The following is a 17,107-nucleotide window of genomic DNA, read 5'->3' on the forward strand; positions in this document are numbered from 1 at the left end:
ACCCCCACGTGACGGCTTGCGATAAGGAGCCGGCTCGCGTCGTTCACTTCAAGGAGTCAGCTCTAAGAGCCATTTCGTTCGCGAACGACCCATCAGTAATAACACTAGCTGGCCCAAGGTTTTCTATAAATCAGTTAGTTTTTGGTCATATAATCGAACACTGTTTGTGTAAAGAACAAATAAAATCGGCCACTTAAAATTCTGAGTTTGGCAGAGAAAAGCAAAGGGAAAAAAAAATCAAAATTACATAAACTTCAAACAGATTTTTGTCTTTCAAAAATGAATCTTTATTTCTTTCCATCAGGAATGTTGGTGAGGCTTTAAAATGGGAAGTGAAAAAGCAAGGCTCATCCTCATGCTTCACTTTTACTTTCAGTAGAAATCACTGTTATCATCATAATCTATCACTTGTAACTGATCCTTTTTCTTTTCTTTGCCTTCTTCTTCCTCCTCCTCTACTTCTTCTTCATCTGTCTTCTCATCTTTCTCAGTCTTGTCCTCCTCGTGAAATTCCTGGTATATCCCAGTCAGAACTTTAGCTGCTTCTAGAGACACTTTGAGACTTCCTATCACCTCGTCTTCATCCACGCTCACAACTGGCAGGAAGAGAAACCATTTGAAAAAATATTATGATTTCTACAAATTAGATGTAGTCAACAGTCATTTTAACTACTATGAATTAATGTGAAGGGTCTTGATGGTTTCCTTCACATAATAAATATCCATTTATCTTCATGCATGCTCAATCATCCAGGTAGGGAAATCCCAAAAAGTTGATTCTGTTAATCTCGATGTGTGTTTCAGTGGGAGAAACGTTTCGTCAACCATCCAGACTGAGTGAGTGAAGAAGTCACTTGGATGAGTGACGAAATGTTTCTCCCACTGAAAACTCTGCATCGAGATGAACAGACTTTTCGGCATATCCAATTAATAAACACTGCTCAAAAAAACCTCACGCACTGTCAAGCTGCTGTTCAATGACATCATTTCCTGTGAGCAGCAGTTCCTGTAGGTTCAGAAAAGCGTGTCCAACGTCCACACACTCCTCGTTATCGTCCATTGGCTCACTGACTACTGTGAACCTTAACCTGCCGTAACACATACAGACACACGAACTTACATTTAGAAGCAAGACTTTTCAATAGCAGAGATATTATTAAACTTCTTAAGTCAGATTTTAACGTCAGATTTGCAAACACTACCTGCCCTGGTTGGGGTCAGTGCCCTCCAACATCGTGTAAAGATACTGTCTAAGTGGAGTTGACTGTGAACCATCCACATAAATCACTGAGAAAGAAACAGAGATTTTGAGTCTATTTAGGATCTTTAAAGTTCAAAGCTTATTGGCACAAACATGGACAGCTCACTAACTCTTACCTCGTGTAAAGTTGTAGTGAATCTCCTCTCCTTTGGTAGGTTTGCGGAGGGACATGGGTGTTTCTGTTGTCTCCATCGGGATGCCCAGCAGCCGATATTCCACGTACACTCGCTGCACTGACTTATCCATTGCCACATTTGAGGAAGGTTCAAAAGTCAGGGACAGAATCTCCACTCGAAGCTTTTCTCCCTGAAATACAATGACAAAATGTTGGCCTCCACATTATTTCCAAAATAAAAGCTCATATTGTGTCCCCCTGTAGCACTATGTAGAAGAGCACAGTAAAGGCGGTATGATTATAATGTTTCCTTTGTTGTCTGTTGTTGCTCCATTCTTTCAGACAGTTACCTTCCTCATTTTTCGTTTTGGTGGTATGACAACGATGTCACTTTGTGAGGAACTTGACTCTGAAGATTCGGGGGCTTCAGTGTCCTCTGCAGCAGCTGTTTAGTCAAAATCAAAGCACTGTCAGCACTGAGCAGTCCTTTTTCTGCATGTTTAATGAATGGCAGAATAAAGCTATAAATTGCCGTAAGCAACCTAAATCAAGTGTGTTGTTTGTATATGAATAGTTACCGCTCTCACTCCTGTCCTCGTCTTCACCCTCAACAACTGACACCTGATCCACAATGGAAATATCCTGAAAAAAGAAAAGACAACACATGAGCCCATTCATCAAGTTCTCATTTGTGTCTTTTCATTCTAAATTTACATAAATTAGCTTTTCACAGCATTGTTTTGAATACAAGAAGGTGATTGAGCTGACCTGAGTTCTGGCATCGCTGACAGAGCTGACCCTCGACGCAGTGGCGGGTGATTGTCTGGAAGATGTTCTCTCTGAATACCTTAAATAAGATTTAATATATTTTTAAAAAATTAATCATGTTCTTCTTACAAAATTTCTTATAAGTGACAGATGGATGAAACTGTTTTAAATAAATGTGATGCTGAAAGATTATTTTTTGTACCAATAAATAGTTGGTTTTGCAAAACATGAAGGTCTCTGTGTGGTGTTTGAAATGTCAAAAGTGTTGTTTCCAGCGAAAGAACCACTGCCCTTAGTGATTGATATATTTGTTTACCATATTATTTACACATTTGGTCCATATCAGGTCTTGAAGTTAACTCTATTCTGGGAGAGTCAATCTTAAGCTGTTTCTGCTCAGCTCTGCTGATGATCATAAAAGCGATGTTTGAAACTTCCAGTCAATTATTAAAACAATTAAAACTGATTATTATGGATTTAAAAATCTTATTTGGTTTTCATATGTAACTATTTTCAGTGATATCAACTTTAAGAAGCGCCCCTTGTATTAAAAAGAAATTACTTAGTAGCTGGTAAATGAGAAGGTGTGGTCAGTCTTGGCTCAGGTGTCAGATGAGGTGTTCTCTGGTAAAGCTCAGGCGACCTCTTAGTAGACCTCTTTCTGTCTGTAGACGTTGGCCTCACAGAGGTGGTTTGCTCTGCTCTTACATCTTGTGAGCTCCTCTGCTTGGTGGGTGGTGGCCGAGGCTGTAAGCCGACAAATATTGTATATCAGTGCACAAACAAACATGGCTGTATTGCGTGCTGAACTACCTCACCCACACATTCTTCAGATTAAAACCCTACCCAGGATTTTATCTCTTTCTGCAAAGGCTCAGGTTTCCAAGTCTGTGAAAAAAGCCATAGAAAAACAGATTTTAAGCTATAGGGGATAGGAAGTGTCTTTGAACACACAGATATCATGCACTTTCCTTACCTTCACTCTGGGCTTAGCTATGGGTCTCTGTGATGCATCATCCTTCTCTTGTCTCCTCTCCTCCCTTTCACTGCTCTCCCGTGCTCTGCCCTGCATGTCCGCTCTGCTTCCCTGTCGGCCTAGCAAGGCATCCACAGGTGGCTGAAATGGGTACTTCCATTTCATCATTACTCTGACCATGCCTCGAGGTCCACCGGCTGGATCTCTCAGCACATAATCCCCTGACAAAATATGAACTTGTGAGATATTCAGCCTTTCTGGTTTTTGAGCAATGCTACAAAACTGATTCAGAAACAGATGGTACTTTACAACCTGTATATGATCAGTTTCCCTAAACAAGCATGTAAATAGGTTAAATAAAAGTATTATAAACCAATTTGTGTTACTTTGTAGATACTTTGTAGCACTTTTTTCCACCTTCATCTACATTAATGTCTCCTGGAGTTATGGATGCAGAAAAATCATGCAGTTCTTTTACTTTTCTCCATCCCTCACCTCTGATCTCTCTCCCTGTAGCCAGGGTTCGCAGTGGTATTGGGGTTTTGGCCAGATAAGGTGGAGGTATCTGGTCATCACTGTCATCAAACACGTACACCCACAGACTGCTTGACCTGAGAAAAAAGTGCAATTGAGTGAAGTTAGCAGGCTGCTAAAGGTGAGATTAAATAGAAACAAAAACAGAAGAAAACTTTTGAACTAGCGTACCTGAGGTACTGCAGCACATCAGTTGTTATTGCAAGTGGGTAACTAGTAGCGTCATTGAACACTGGATCAGCTGTGCACTTGGTTGTTTGAGAGACATGTGGTGGCAGGTCGTAGAGCCTGTATGTCAGGTAGGCATCAGGAAGTAGTCCTGGCCATCGAGCGCTGAGGCCCACACAGCGTTCCAGCATTACCACCAGTTCATTGGGGATTCCTCCACCATAGTCATGTAACTCCTGCCATAAATATAAATCGAGTCATAAATAGATTCTGTACATGTTTGGAAGCAGAGCATCCAACTTTAAAAGGCTACTTCACCCAAACTGGACTCAAATTGGAAATAAATAAATATAATGAATGCATTTTGTAACAAATACATACACTTAACTGTAAAGCTAATACTGAACAAGGTGACAAGGGGCACAGATTTGCCTTAACACATGTGAACATACATGTAGCTCATACAGTAGGTGTAGTATGAGCTGGAAGGCCAAATTGTGTGTATTCCCAGTGTGGACACACTATTCACTGGGCTTTCATCAGCTTATCTTCTCTCTGATTTACCTCATGAATGCTGTCTTGCCACCCAAGCGTGATCTGCACAGGACTTCTGTGTCTCACTGTTTTCCAGTCAGCTCCACTCTCTGCCACAGTGGCCACAGGCTCTGCAGGAGGGAACAGACGTGCCCAGAAATCCACAACACCGACAACTTCACCCTCGTGTCCTGAGAGGGAGACGGTAAATAAAACGAAAACATTTCTAAGAGATCTTTTTGTTCATCTATGCAGTGGAATTAACAAAACAGCTTCTCTTTACACACCTGTAATATTCACGTGTCCACCAATACGCTCTCCTCTCCTCTCTATGGCACCCATTAGAGACATTTGTCCACTTCCGTGGGTCACAAACCGGACTCCTCCTAATGCCTGGTGGAGCTCTACTCTGACTCTTGACCCCTGACCTCCCAGCCGACCCACATCCCGGACTGTCAGGCAGTAGCGGGATGTGAAGCCATAATTGGGCTGGCTTCCCGACACCAGAGGAGTAGAGTGCATCTCAAAGTCCAGCAGGCTGTACGTGCAGAAGCTCACAATATCTTCACCTTTATCTGCCCCTGGATGGATGCCCCCCATAATACGCAGTCCTGCTGGGGTGAAGGTTGCAGCCTGGTGGTGGGAATGAGCAGTTATCATAACCTTTGGGAAAACAGCTTGAAATGATTCAGGCTCGGGATGTGAGTCTTTACCTTCAGGTGGATCTCTAGCAGCGATTCCCCAGCCTTGAGCTGAGAGAATGACATGTCATCCTCAATGGGCTGCACCACCTCCTGATCTCCAACTGGCCAGGTGTACTGTACTGGTATGGTACGTTTGTAGTTCCTGGGGCTGTATGCCAACTCTTTCAACTGGGCTTTAGGTACAGAGGAGAAAATAAAATGTTTGGAGATTCTGTCTAATGTACATCATTTCTTGCATGTCAAATAGTAAGTCTGAGTAACTAATTAGCAATTGTTTGTCGTTACTATAATGTAGAAAGGGTTGCTGTCATTTTCATCGTCACACCTTGTAAACTGTTGATCTGCAGAGCTCTTTTTGATAGCAGTTTGTCTTTCTCTGCAATCCTCCTCCTGCTCTCCTCTCTCTCTCTCTGCACCTTCTGGCTGACTGTACTTAACTCTTGCTTTGAGAAGAAAATGGGAGAAATTGCAAAAAAAATGGCGATAACGGCTATGTTCCACATAATTCACATATGCATTTAAAAGCTGTGCAAACCTGCAGGTCTTTAGTGATTTGGTGCTCCAGCAGTAAAAGGTTTCTGGTTTTCTGTAATTCGAGCACAGACTCAGCATGAGATGCCTGGATATTCACCAGCTCGCAGGGTGAATCTTCCAACTTCCCATCAGCCAGGAGGAAGCGCAAACCCTCCTTGCTCTCCTGCTGCGTTCTAAATGCCTGCAGTGAAAACGACACGAGGCTAAAAAAAAGGCAATTTATCTACTAATTTATGTGGTTTGTTTGTCTGACAGGGTGCAACGGAGTGCAAACCTTGATCTGCAGAAGGGTTTCGCTCAGCTCCTCAACGCTCATGTCAAACTCCTGGAAGAGAGGGAACCGTGTCACAAAGTGTGCTTAAAGCACCGATAACACACAGAAAGTGTAAATTAGCTGCTGAAAACTTCGGACCTTGCTCACAGAGTCCAGCCTGTCCTGCAGAGCAGAGACCTGCTCCTTGTACCGGAGCACCTCCTGTTCCAGCTGCTCTTGTTTGTCTCTCATAGACAAGGAAAGCTCTAAATGTAACAACAGAAATGAACAAACGGGGTTGTTATTACACAACCTGTTTGCTTTGGACGAGCACATGCTGAGAAATGAAGAGACCTCTTTCTTGCTCCATCTGCTCCTCCAGTATCTCCTTCTCTCGTCTCAGTTTCTCCTTCTCTACTTCCAGCCTGCGCCTGTCTTCCTGCTCTGCGAGCAGCATTTCCTCCATCCTGCTGATATTTCCCCCGAGCTTCTCGCTTGTCTGGAGCACTTCTTTCTGTTTTTCCACCTGGTGATCATGGGTGCTTTGAGAAGATAAAGTACTGAAAAAAGGGTGGAAAAAAAGGTTTAAATAACCACTGAAACAACAGGTGATGTTTTGTGGTTTATATTGGAATTAATAACTTTCTTTGGTCTTGAAGCACATACTCTTTTACCTTTCTAGCAGCGTGTCATAATTTCTTTTAATCAGGTCCCTCTCTCCTTCCAGGTCTGATATCCTCTCCTGCAGCTGATAGAGAAATTATATATTATATGATCTCCAGATTTTTGGTAATGACCCATAGACATCCTTCTGTCATCTTTGAGGTTCTCTCTTAGATTTGTTCCTGCAGATGAGGTAGCGTACCTTGTCGAGGGTCTGCAGAGACAGGGTCGTGTTGGTAAGCTGTCCCTCTAGTTCCAGAGCTTTTTGTCTTTCCTGTTTCAGTTGTTCGGTCAGTTCCTCAGCTTTCCCCAGCAGAGCTCCTTGACTTTCCCTCATTGATCTCTGAGTCTGATATAAAAACATGGCAGTCAAAAGTACGATTAGCGGTTTTTCAAATTTTACTTACCTGAAACATCAGCTGAACTTTATCAGTGTGCTGAGACCTTTACCTCTTCTAGCTGATTCTCATACGCCTAGAAGAAAAGCAAAATGTCTAGTAAGCTGAAAAAAGAAGTTCCTGTGACATAAGAAAAGAAATGTTTGACAGACAGTGTTTCTGACCTCTTGCAGGTTGGTGAATTTCTCCTGTGTAACTCTCAGGGCAGCACTCTTTTCTGAAAGCTGCTTTTGCAGACGGATTAAATCCACATTCTCCCTGATAGTTATTCTGGTAGAGACAAATCATTTTGGACATATTTCATGGATGAATTTACTTATGTTCTTTTTTTTTTAAAAAAAAGCAAAAATGCAAGTGTTTGCTTATGTTTGTGTTTAAAGTTTAAGATCACAGGTTTATTTTCTGTCCTCACCGTTACATCAGTGGATGCTCAAACACGATGAACGCTTTAAACAAGGCTTCATCTCAGACAGATCTGTTTTTGCTTTTTCAGTTTTTGTTGATGACAAAGAGAGGGAACAATCCTGGTGTTTGCTCACACCTTCTGTTTGCAATTTGCAGCCAATAAGAAGAAAGTTCAAAAAGGGAGACTGAGGAGCTACGACACACAGTGAGCTTTCAGACAGTGAGTGGGTTGAACGGACAGGCTGTGCCGAAGCCCAGTAAAACATAAACAAGACTTATTTTAAATCAGCTGATTCACTCACTGGTGAACTGTGCAAAGCTTGTCTGGTAGAGTGTGAAAGTGAGCACAAAGGGCTCAACTCAATTCGAGTGCACAGCCGTGATACAACGTGTGAGATTATTGTATGATATGCTGAGAGGATACATGCTGTATCATGCACAAAGGCACTTAGCTCTACAATGCTGCCATTTGATGTTCTTGCTACAAACGGCTCAAGCAAATTAAGTCAAACTAGGATGCTGTCATGCTGAGCATTCACAGTTATTCTCACAGTGAACATAAATATCCCCTAAAAAGCCTTTCAAAAAATGCAGTAACATCAATTATCCTGTTTTATTTAATTGTTTCATTATTGTCTCTGTGATGTCTCTGCTGTAGCTACCGGTGTCTGTCGGCCTGTTGCTTCCTCATCTCTCGAAAGGTCCCCTCAATCTCTTTCTCTTTCTCTCTCAGCGAGTCTCTGAGCGCCTGGGCAGTTAGTTCCAGCTCTGCCACCCTCACCTGTTCTGTCATAGTGGACCTGCTGGGTGGGAAAGACACAGTGAGATTCAGAGGCTTTTAGCGCAGATGTTTTCCTTGTCGCTTATTAATGTGCGTCATGTGATTTACTTCAGCTACGCAAGAGTGTGGTCAGTCATGTCACGCTAAAGGATGATCTGCTGTAGCTAATGGATCATTTGGTCATTTAGCACATCACACATGGGACACTTACAACCTCTCCATCTCTGCCCTGGTGTCTTCCAGTGTAGGGCCATATCGAGGTGGTGCAGTCTGGGCTGCCCTCCTCATTCCACCGTCTCCGTCCAGATTTTTACCTAACAACACGAAGACCAGGGAAGGAAAATAAAGAGATTTAAGAGGGAATCACTGCGGCCTCTATTCTTGTTGTTGTTGCTGTTGCACACACCTTTACTGAATTTGTAGGGTGTGCGAGCTCCCAGGTCCATAATGTGCTGCTTGGCCAGGCTGAGTTTGTTCTGCAGCACTCCTTTCTGGCTCTCCAGCATTGCCACTCGGGCTTCCAGCTCCTGTATTGTGTCCTCCATGTCCCTCTCCTTAACACCACTGGAGCCAGGACTGGTCTGACGAAGACGCATTAGCCTAGCAGACATACTGAGGCAAAGCAGAGAGGTTTAATTGGCCACAGTTTGGCTGACAGGTGTTCAGTAAGTGCCTTTAAAAAGTGCAAAAGGCACTCCTTAATCTCTCTTTGGAGTTTCAATATTACTTTCATCTTATTGCCAGTAAATAAATTTTCATTAATATGCTCCACGTTGTTCAAATGTATGGAATCAGGTACAAAAAGTGTATTTTGCGTGTGTTACCTGCGTAGTCTCTGGTCCTGGGTGCGTGTGTGTTGTTTTAGCACACTGTTCTCCTCCTGCAGTCGGAGGCACAGGTCCTCCAGGTGCTCTCTGGGAAATCGAAAAAGGCGCTGAGGGTCTGCTGGACAGGGAGATGGAGACACAGAGAAAGCACACACAGACATGAAAACTGAAGATTCTGTTGTGCGACTTCCATACAGACTATAAAAACCTGAAGTGCTTTTACCTTTTGTCCTCATGACATGATGCTTCTTCCAGGACTTGACATCCCGTAGAGTATCTGAGAAGATGGCAATGAGGCGATATTTGCAGTTATTCCTAATGATTTACAGTTTATTTATTGCCTAAACCCTGCTCATAATTAATAAACTGAGACTTAATGCAAAGCTAAATTGTAACATTCATTGGCATTATCTCTTTGATGCTTGTACTTCAAGGTTTTGGTTTATTTTCTTCAAGTTGTGTTTTTAATGACAGACAAAAACACATATCAGTACAAACCAACCTGGGACAGTTGGCATCAGTCCCCCTCTCATCAGGCCCACATCCCTCACTGGGAGGTCCCCAGCTGTCTCGTCCACCACCGGCGACATTACACCGCTCTTCACAGACTCATCTTCTCAGAAACCTTCAGCCTTACAAAACCTGAATTTGGTTCAAATGAGGTTGAATTGCTGAAGACGAAATACCTTAATACTGCAAATATGACACGTTTTAAAGTTTCACTATGGTAACTACACTAAACGGCAATAAACAATTAAAAACAGAGAATAATTGTAGGGTCTCTACAGTCTAACTGTTTTTAAAGATATTCCAAAGTGACTACTTTAAACTGTAATGTGCTCAATGCCCAGAAAAGCTAACAGTTTATTTTAAAGAATTCAGACTTCAACACTGAAAGATTTCCTAATAAGAACTATTTAACTCACCGTGTGAGAATTGTGTGGTGTTTCCTGCTTGAGCCCGGTGTCCAGCACAACCAGGCAGGATTTATGTCTGTCTGTCCTGTCCAGGTTTAATCCCTCTTAAGACTTTCTTCTTTCGTTCCTTCCCAACCTCTGTTAGCTTAGTCTTCACAGAGAGATGCTTTCTACTTTAGATCTATGTTAATATATTTCCGTGCATAGATGTAATTCAGTGAGAAACATTAGTATATAGTAGTCGTGGTCCAATCTTGAAGCAGTGTTCCACATGCGTGGATGCTAATCCTATTTCCATGATAATCTGATTAGCGAGCATCAGATTGTAGATTAAGATGTGCTCTGAAATCAGTTTGTAGTTAGGTTATAATGACTGAGGAGAGCTGTTATTAGAGTGAAGCAGGTCTCAGATCTGTTTACTGAAGCACAAGGGAAGCAGATAATAAATACGTGGGTGGAGGCTGTAAGCATATACAACAGATAACAGCAGCTGATTGAAAAACACGAGTATGGTTCTCATGTAGTGCTTTTCTACTCAAGGTCACTTTTATTACAGTATTTTCAGAGGCTAAGAATAAATTGACTGACAAGCAGTTTCATGGCCTGATGGTTTATTATACAAATGAAAAGGACATACGAAGATGATTCAGTCAAGTCATTGTGTTGCATTTGTATGCTATAGATTTTCAGTGTTGTTTTAAATACAAGGATTTACAAGAACATTAGAGCTGTAACACTCAAGAACGGGAAGGCCAGAAAACAGATGAAACCAAGACGAACTTGTATCAGGATGATGGGAGGAGAAGGAAAGAAACAGTTGATGATCAGAAGCATGTGGTGGGACCAGTGTTATGGCATGGACATGTACAGTCACTAGTGTTTATTGATGATGTGACAGCTGATAGAAGTAAAAGGATGAATTCTCTAGTATACAAGCCAGAATACAATATATCCTATATGTAGAAATCATTATTTTACAGTTGCTAAGCAAAGCAAGTAGAGTTTGAGATATTTATTGAGAAAGGAGTATTTTTTATGAACAGTTTCATTCAAAAATTTAATACTAACTTTAGAATTTGCATGCAGTTTTTAAATGTTTAAAAATATCTTCATGCATTACAAAACAGGGAACAGTTTAATGCAAAAAAACACAAACAAACCCAGATCGACGTACATCATATAGTGATGTCATCTAAGTCCTTGCCTTCATCAATTCCACTGACTTGGCGGATGATAAGTGGCGATTTGTTGCTGCCGTTGTCACTCATGTCAGGGTTAAAAAAGGGAAGCATGGCGTCGGTGAATTGGACGCATTTGAAAGAATAGATGTGTGACTGGGTCTCTGCGTCGTAAAATGACACCCTGCCTTCCTCATAATCCAAAAACACCCCAACGACATGTGGTCTCTGAGCGAGGCACAACAGCTCTGCCTGTCCAGCACATGCCCGGTACTCACTGCCCTTCCTCAAACAGATAGTCCAATAACCATCTTCTGGACACAGTGTGATCAAACCTTTCCTGTTGACTGATTCTTTAGCTACACCTAGATCCCACGCTGTCTTGTCTCCGACATCCACCTCCCAGTAGTGCCTTCCTGTGGTGAATCCCTGTTTAAGGAGAGAGCTACACATCACTGACTGCCCATTTTTCCGTGTATCACAGAGAGCAACAAAAAGACAAAATGTTTAAAGGGGAACCCGCTACATCTTTAATTACCTTGAGGGCGAGGACACATGGCGCCGTGTCAAAACGCTCTGGTATGTCGGCCACGTTTTGTTCAGCCTCTCCATCCCAGACCTGCCTCCCATCCTCTGATAAAACCAGCCAAGGGTTGGCTGTCCTGGGGTCCAGCTGAACATCAGCTGGTAGGAAGACACAGTTTATGCGGGACTTTATTAGCCTCTTATTTCTAATAAGAAAAGATTTTTGTGTGGTTTTCTGTTTTGTCAAAGCAGGAAATATAAATGTTCCCTTTCATGACAGTTAACAGTGAACACTCTTACCTGCATACTGCTGAATCTTCTCATGCTCTGCAAAAAGATCAGAACATACGGTCAAAAATACTCCACCCATGTGTGATCTTTGATTGCGATGTTGTTTGAAAGCAGCTGTTCAGTCATTTAATGTAATGATGCTGACAAAAAACAAATACATAAAAAAAGCTGAATAGATATGAACCTTGAATGGAAAGTTTTTTCAGCTCCGATTGCAGCTGCTGCACAATGTTGACCACTGCTCTGCGTAATATCCCCAAACTGGTGTCTGCATGGACGATGATTTCAGAGCAGGATTTGGCCGATGGAGGAGAACTCAGAGCTGGAAACCTCTGACACAAAGAAGAGAAAACTTACTTTAAAAGCAATGATTTACAATACAAAGCAGGATGACTTAAAAAAAATCCTGATTTTTGTAACTGGATACAATAACAGCAAAACAATGACAAATGATCCATCTCCCACTGAATTGGAGCCACTTCCCATGTGTTTTTTCTGTCTACCTCCCCACCTTCTGGAAAATAAACTAAATTCCTAACCTGTATGAGATGGAGGTGGTCATCTGTGTGAAAAAGCTGCTCCATTTCACTTCTTCTCCTCTGCAGTTCAGTGATTTCCAGCTCCAGTTCTGCAACGAGCCTGTCTGCCCTCTGCTCCGCTGCTGCCTGCCTCCTCTGGATCATCTCCACCAGCTCGGCTTGATTTCTCTCCATGGTACGAATGAGAGCGGAGAAAACCTGCACGCTTCTCTCTATGTCTCTCTTTGAATTTACCTATAGAGGGCATTAAGCAAATACAAACAAAAACACATTTTTCCTCAGGGCAGCAAAAGGTTCAGCAGTAGATCAATTTGAACACATGTGGCTTCCAAGCAGAACAATACAGAACCCAGACAGTTGATTATGTCCATCTGAACATTGTGTTTTCAGTGTTGTCACTCATTTAAGTGAGTTCATCAGTCTCAGGGAACTTACATAATGACCGAAACCAGCACCATTGCCTGACAATGTCCAGGAGATTTCACACCCTGGACAGGGAGGAATGCCAACTGGGAGACAGGGGGACGATCTGAGAACTGAACTGAGAAAGGGCCTAACTGTCTTACAATGTGCTGATTGATCAGTGGTCACGACAATTTGCATATTAATGATGATGAAACTGAGCTCACGGTCCATTGTTATGGAATGGTGCCAGTTTCTAGGTGCTTTAATCACAGCCTGAGAGGCTTAAACCCCCAGATATTCTATGCTCTTATGTTAACTCACTTTGCTGAGCTCCACACATCGTTTAATCTCCTCCACTTTCTGCAGTCTGTCCTGGATCATTTGCTGAACATCACCCTCGATTCTCTTCATCTGCACCTAAACGTTAAAACGAGGACATAACCTTTAAATAGTTACAGTCTTATGCCAGAGTTTAGCATTTAATTTAACAAGAGTTCAGTGCTGCGGAGGAGTTCACACCTTCCTCTCTTGGCTTTCTCGTTCCACTGGGACCGTTTTGTGAGAGCGGTGGTCGGTTTCGGTGCACAGCACACAAACACACCTCTGGTCACTTCTGCAGAACAGCTCCAAAAGCCTTTGGTGCTTTTTACACATCCTGTTCTGCAGCATTGCCACGGGTTCAATCAGCTTGTGAATCCTCAAGGTGGCAACTCTCAGGTGAGGCTCCAGGTGCATCTCGCAGTACGAAGTCAGACACGTGAGGCATGATTTCTGTGCCTCAGTTTTCGTTCCTGTGCACACATCGCAATAGATGACTTTTTCTGTCGCTGCAATCACGCCGTTCTGCCTTCTCGCTCGGATCTGCTCTGAAATTTCCTTCGCAAAAGAGTTTTCACAAAGCTCAGGGCGGCCTTCAAAGACTGTGTGACATTTGGGGCAGCTAATTGCACGGCTAACGTCCCAGTGTGTTGTGATGCAGGTGAAGCAGAAGCTGTGACCGCAGGGGATGGAGACGGGCTCTGAGAAAACATCTTGGCAGATGGAACACTGAAACTGCACCTCTGACAGACGAAAACTATTGGAAGCCATCGCCTCAGAGCTAAAGAAAGAACATTAGAGAGGAGAGAGCTTAGAAAACATTAATCATTTACTTTCTGAGTCACTGAGAAAGTCACTATTGGTAACACTGGGACATTTACAAGGCTAACAAATGACCTCAAACGTAGATCAAGGTCATTTTTCAAGGCATTTCCCATATTGTCAGCTCTGTAAGTACTTGGAATAGAGCCAGACGCACAAACCTCCTTATCAATGGTTTGAAACAATTCAAAGCAGTTCACTGGACAAAGTCCAGCTGCATGGTGACATAGTTCAGCCTTTCACTTCCTCTTTAAGCTTAACTTTAAAAAAGGGCCTGAGACACTGAACAGACATACTAACAGGCTCCTTCTTTTCCAACCATTGTAATTTGGATGTGGAAACTTTTCAGTATAACATATTCCCTTAGGGGGTAAAAACTGACAGCTTCAGATATTAGTATAAAGTATGTTATTTGTCTGGCACAAAGGAAAGCAGATCAAGAGCAGAAATATCTAAAAAATAATGTTGAGTCATACCTAGTTCATCTCTCATCGTGTTTTGCTCTTACCTTTCCTGAATGCGAAAGCTGATCTCTGAGGCAGCGAAACATAATACTAGCACTGTGGTTGTGAAGCCAAAGTCCTCCCTATTCAGCTGTTGGCACACCCACACGACTCTCCCTCTCATTCTCTTTTTTCTCCTTTGCATTTTGTTCCTGGGCGGGAGGAGTAAGGTCTGTATCAGGTGCATTGCTGGTTTTGTATTGTGTGGCAGTTCTTTGTATGGATGTATTGCTGCTGTGTTTGTATTGCGCACACCTTAAATGTTGATTTAAAAAAAAAATATATATATATATTATATTTTTGAACACGGATGATTTATCTGTTACCCATTTCTCATACTCCTGCAATAGATTCACAGCTCAACACGCTGAAAAGATCTTCAGAAAACCCGCAGCACTGATCCATACTGTCTGAAGACCTACTTTTTAAAAATGTCACATATAAGCCCAGTGAAAAAATCTTGGTGCTGCAGAAAGTCAATTGTCAGTTAAAGTGAATATTAAGAGGTGTTGACACTGAAAAAAAGAACAAAAGCAGAGGTTAGTCTCACCTCCTCAGAAGTATCCTCAGCATCCTTTAGATACATTGCATGCTTTAGATGCGATGGCAATGGCTGAGTTGATTCATATAGTACATTTGCTTACATGATTACATGACTGAATTTGCTGAACACAAAAGAGAAAAAAAAGACTGAAAAAAATCTATGTTGGCTTATTATATTTTAAAGCAATAAAAAGTACAAAACAAAATTTGAAATAAAAGACAAGTTAATACATACATACACACACACTAAAGAGATTCAGGAAAACAAACAAACAAAACAAACAAAAAAACATTGTTGTAATTTATGTTGCAAGTTCATGGGAGAAACAGAAGAGTGTTCTTCAAGCGTAGCATGCTGGTACTCTGTGACCCGGAAACACCCTCGGACAAAAACTATTTCATCCTAATGACAAAACACATAAAAACAAACTGAACTGTGTGTGCTGTGCAATTGAGTGAGGAGTGCTCAGACCTTTACATAGGAGAGCCCACTATGCAGATGCATAGTACAACATAGGAGGCCCAGCTCATCAGCACAGATGTACATATTCACATCATTCTTTTGAAGGTAAAAAGGCTCACATTTTGGTTAGAAGACACAGATGCTTTTTGAGATAATGGTAAATGACGCCATATGTGTCCATCTGAAACTCACCATCACTTTTTAGAACTGAAAAAGCTTTTTGGATGAAAAATGAAATGTCTTCAAGAACTTAATAAGAAGTCCAGTTGCCTTCAACTCAGACGCTGCAGTTTCATTTTATAAAGCATCTTTCTCATTGGTCAGATTTTTGTACTCTACTAACTTCTATTTAAGAGTAGTTTGACAAGAACAAAACATTGATTTCATTTATAAAAATCCAAGATGTTCATGTCCTAAGACTGAGAGAATATTTCATTCCCTACCATCTTTGCCATGTCATGAATTTCCTAGTTCGTGTTCCTTAGTTTGTAGTAGTGATGGCTAAACTAAGCTTTCTGAAGCATTGAAGCTTGTGTTAAAAAACGGTTCATTACTTGAGTCATCTCTGGTGACATCTGGTGGCCAAAAATATGAAGAACAGCTTTAATCTACAAATTAAAGTGTACTGCTTCATTATGACTGCCCACTCTACAGAGTGGAGTTCACAATTCTGTCTGGTATTGGGTCCCCTTTCTGCTGCTTTGAACATGTATTTTTTGGGGAGAAAAAATTAAACCTATTTGTTTAATAAATACATTTGATCAATAAACTTTCCTTATTTAAACATGTGCCATGGTGTGGTCTGTCTTTGCTTGTGACGTCTTGATGTTAGTATAAACACAATAGATGAAAAATACATATATACATATAATATTAATGAACATTATTATTATGGAGTATGCTTTTGCTGTGAGGTCCTGCCTCCATGTACTTATGCAATTAATCACTGGACAGATGGACAGCTATGTTTATAAATAATATTATATCAGGTCAATTGTCTTATACATATTTTTGACCTGGAATTGATTGTGAACTTGAAAGGGAAAATACTTATGAACTTGTAAAGTAAAAACATGATGCATTTAAGGTTATCCTGTTTGGCTTTTATTTAAGAAGAGAATTTGTTCCACTGTGCGATGGTCGAGTCTGTTTCTTTCGGAGATAATTTCTCCTGCCTTAGAGAAAATCCGCTCACATGGAACAGAAGAGGCTGGAGTGTACAGAAACTGGTAGAGATGCAAGTATACAGGCTTCCTGGGCCCCACAGACTATCAGCTCAAACAACTAAACAAATTCAATTGCTGCACATTTTGTATAATAAGATTTTAAGATTGTTTTAAAAATAAAATAACACCCAAAACAAAGGCAAACAACAAGAACACAAAGCTGGCAAACCCACCCGATTGACCAAAATTAACTCAAAATACTCCCATGTGACAGAACCTCCTCTCCTCCTTGCTGGCTCCATATCTCTCAATAGAATGATCAGTGGTTTGTTATCTCTCACCATCAAAACACGCCACAAATCCCATGCATGATTTACTTCCTTATAAACCATTGAACCAGGTGCCGAAGAGTTACGTTCTAAATGAAGCCTCGACACAGTGTTTCTGACGCAGTGTTTTTTTGTGAAAGACGCTCCAGAGCGTCAGCTTCAAGCAGGCTATCGCTAGTTTCTAGAT

At 41.6% G+C, this 17,107-nt stretch overlaps 2 protein-coding genes across 4 annotated transcripts; both read right to left on the minus strand.

Moving 5' to 3' along the window:
• Nucleotides 1-263: 263 nt before the first annotated feature.
• On the minus strand, nucleotides 264-10,123 carry rpgrip1 (RPGR interacting protein 1). Of its 3 annotated transcripts, none has more exons than XM_026161666.1 (31): nucleotides 9,848-10,123; nucleotides 9,424-9,563; nucleotides 9,145-9,198; nucleotides 8,919-9,036; nucleotides 8,501-8,706; nucleotides 8,306-8,408; nucleotides 7,976-8,116; nucleotides 7,073-7,178; nucleotides 6,961-6,984; nucleotides 6,713-6,859; nucleotides 6,522-6,595; nucleotides 6,202-6,407; nucleotides 6,007-6,113; nucleotides 5,869-5,919; nucleotides 5,596-5,775; nucleotides 5,386-5,503; nucleotides 5,070-5,233; nucleotides 4,644-4,989; nucleotides 4,387-4,547; nucleotides 3,826-4,058; nucleotides 3,616-3,731; nucleotides 3,121-3,341; nucleotides 2,991-3,032; nucleotides 2,707-2,891; nucleotides 2,145-2,223; nucleotides 1,955-2,018; nucleotides 1,727-1,821; nucleotides 1,378-1,567; nucleotides 1,203-1,287; nucleotides 961-1,088; nucleotides 264-596 (listed from the first exon to the last, which is right to left on the minus strand). In XM_026161666.1, exons 2-31 carry the CDS (start codon nucleotides 9,509-9,511, stop codon nucleotides 373-375), a joined length of 4,056 nt encoding a protein of 1,351 aa, XP_026017451.1. In that variant the 5' UTR covers nucleotides 9,512-9,563; nucleotides 9,848-10,123; the 3' UTR covers nucleotides 264-372. The 3 variants fall into 3 exon arrangements, with proteins under 3 accessions (XP_026017451.1, XP_026017452.1, XP_026017450.1); XM_026161667.1 differs by having other exon boundaries at nucleotides 7,976-8,113; nucleotides 8,919-9,039; XM_026161665.1 differs by having other exon boundaries at nucleotides 8,919-9,039.
• An 840-nt stretch (nucleotides 10,124-10,963) lies between these two features.
• On the minus strand, nucleotides 10,964-14,549 carry LOC113012066 (E3 ubiquitin-protein ligase TRIM39-like). The gene is made up of 8 exons (XM_026152021.1): nucleotides 14,425-14,549; nucleotides 13,296-13,875; nucleotides 13,098-13,193; nucleotides 12,372-12,605; nucleotides 12,017-12,164; nucleotides 11,842-11,868; nucleotides 11,555-11,700; nucleotides 10,964-11,445 (listed from the first exon to the last, which is right to left on the minus strand). The coding sequence occupies exons 1-8, from the start codon at nucleotides 14,541-14,543 to the stop codon at nucleotides 11,014-11,016; spliced, it is 1,782 nt and encodes a 593-aa protein (XP_026007806.1). The 5' UTR covers nucleotides 14,544-14,549; the 3' UTR covers nucleotides 10,964-11,013.
• Nucleotides 14,550-17,107: the final 2,558 nt, after the last annotated feature.

This window comes from Astatotilapia calliptera, chromosome 3 (assembly GCF_900246225.1).
Source record: "Astatotilapia calliptera chromosome 3, fAstCal1.2, whole genome shotgun sequence".
NCBI classification, from domain to species: Eukaryota; Metazoa; Chordata; class Actinopteri; order Cichliformes; family Cichlidae; genus Astatotilapia; species Astatotilapia calliptera.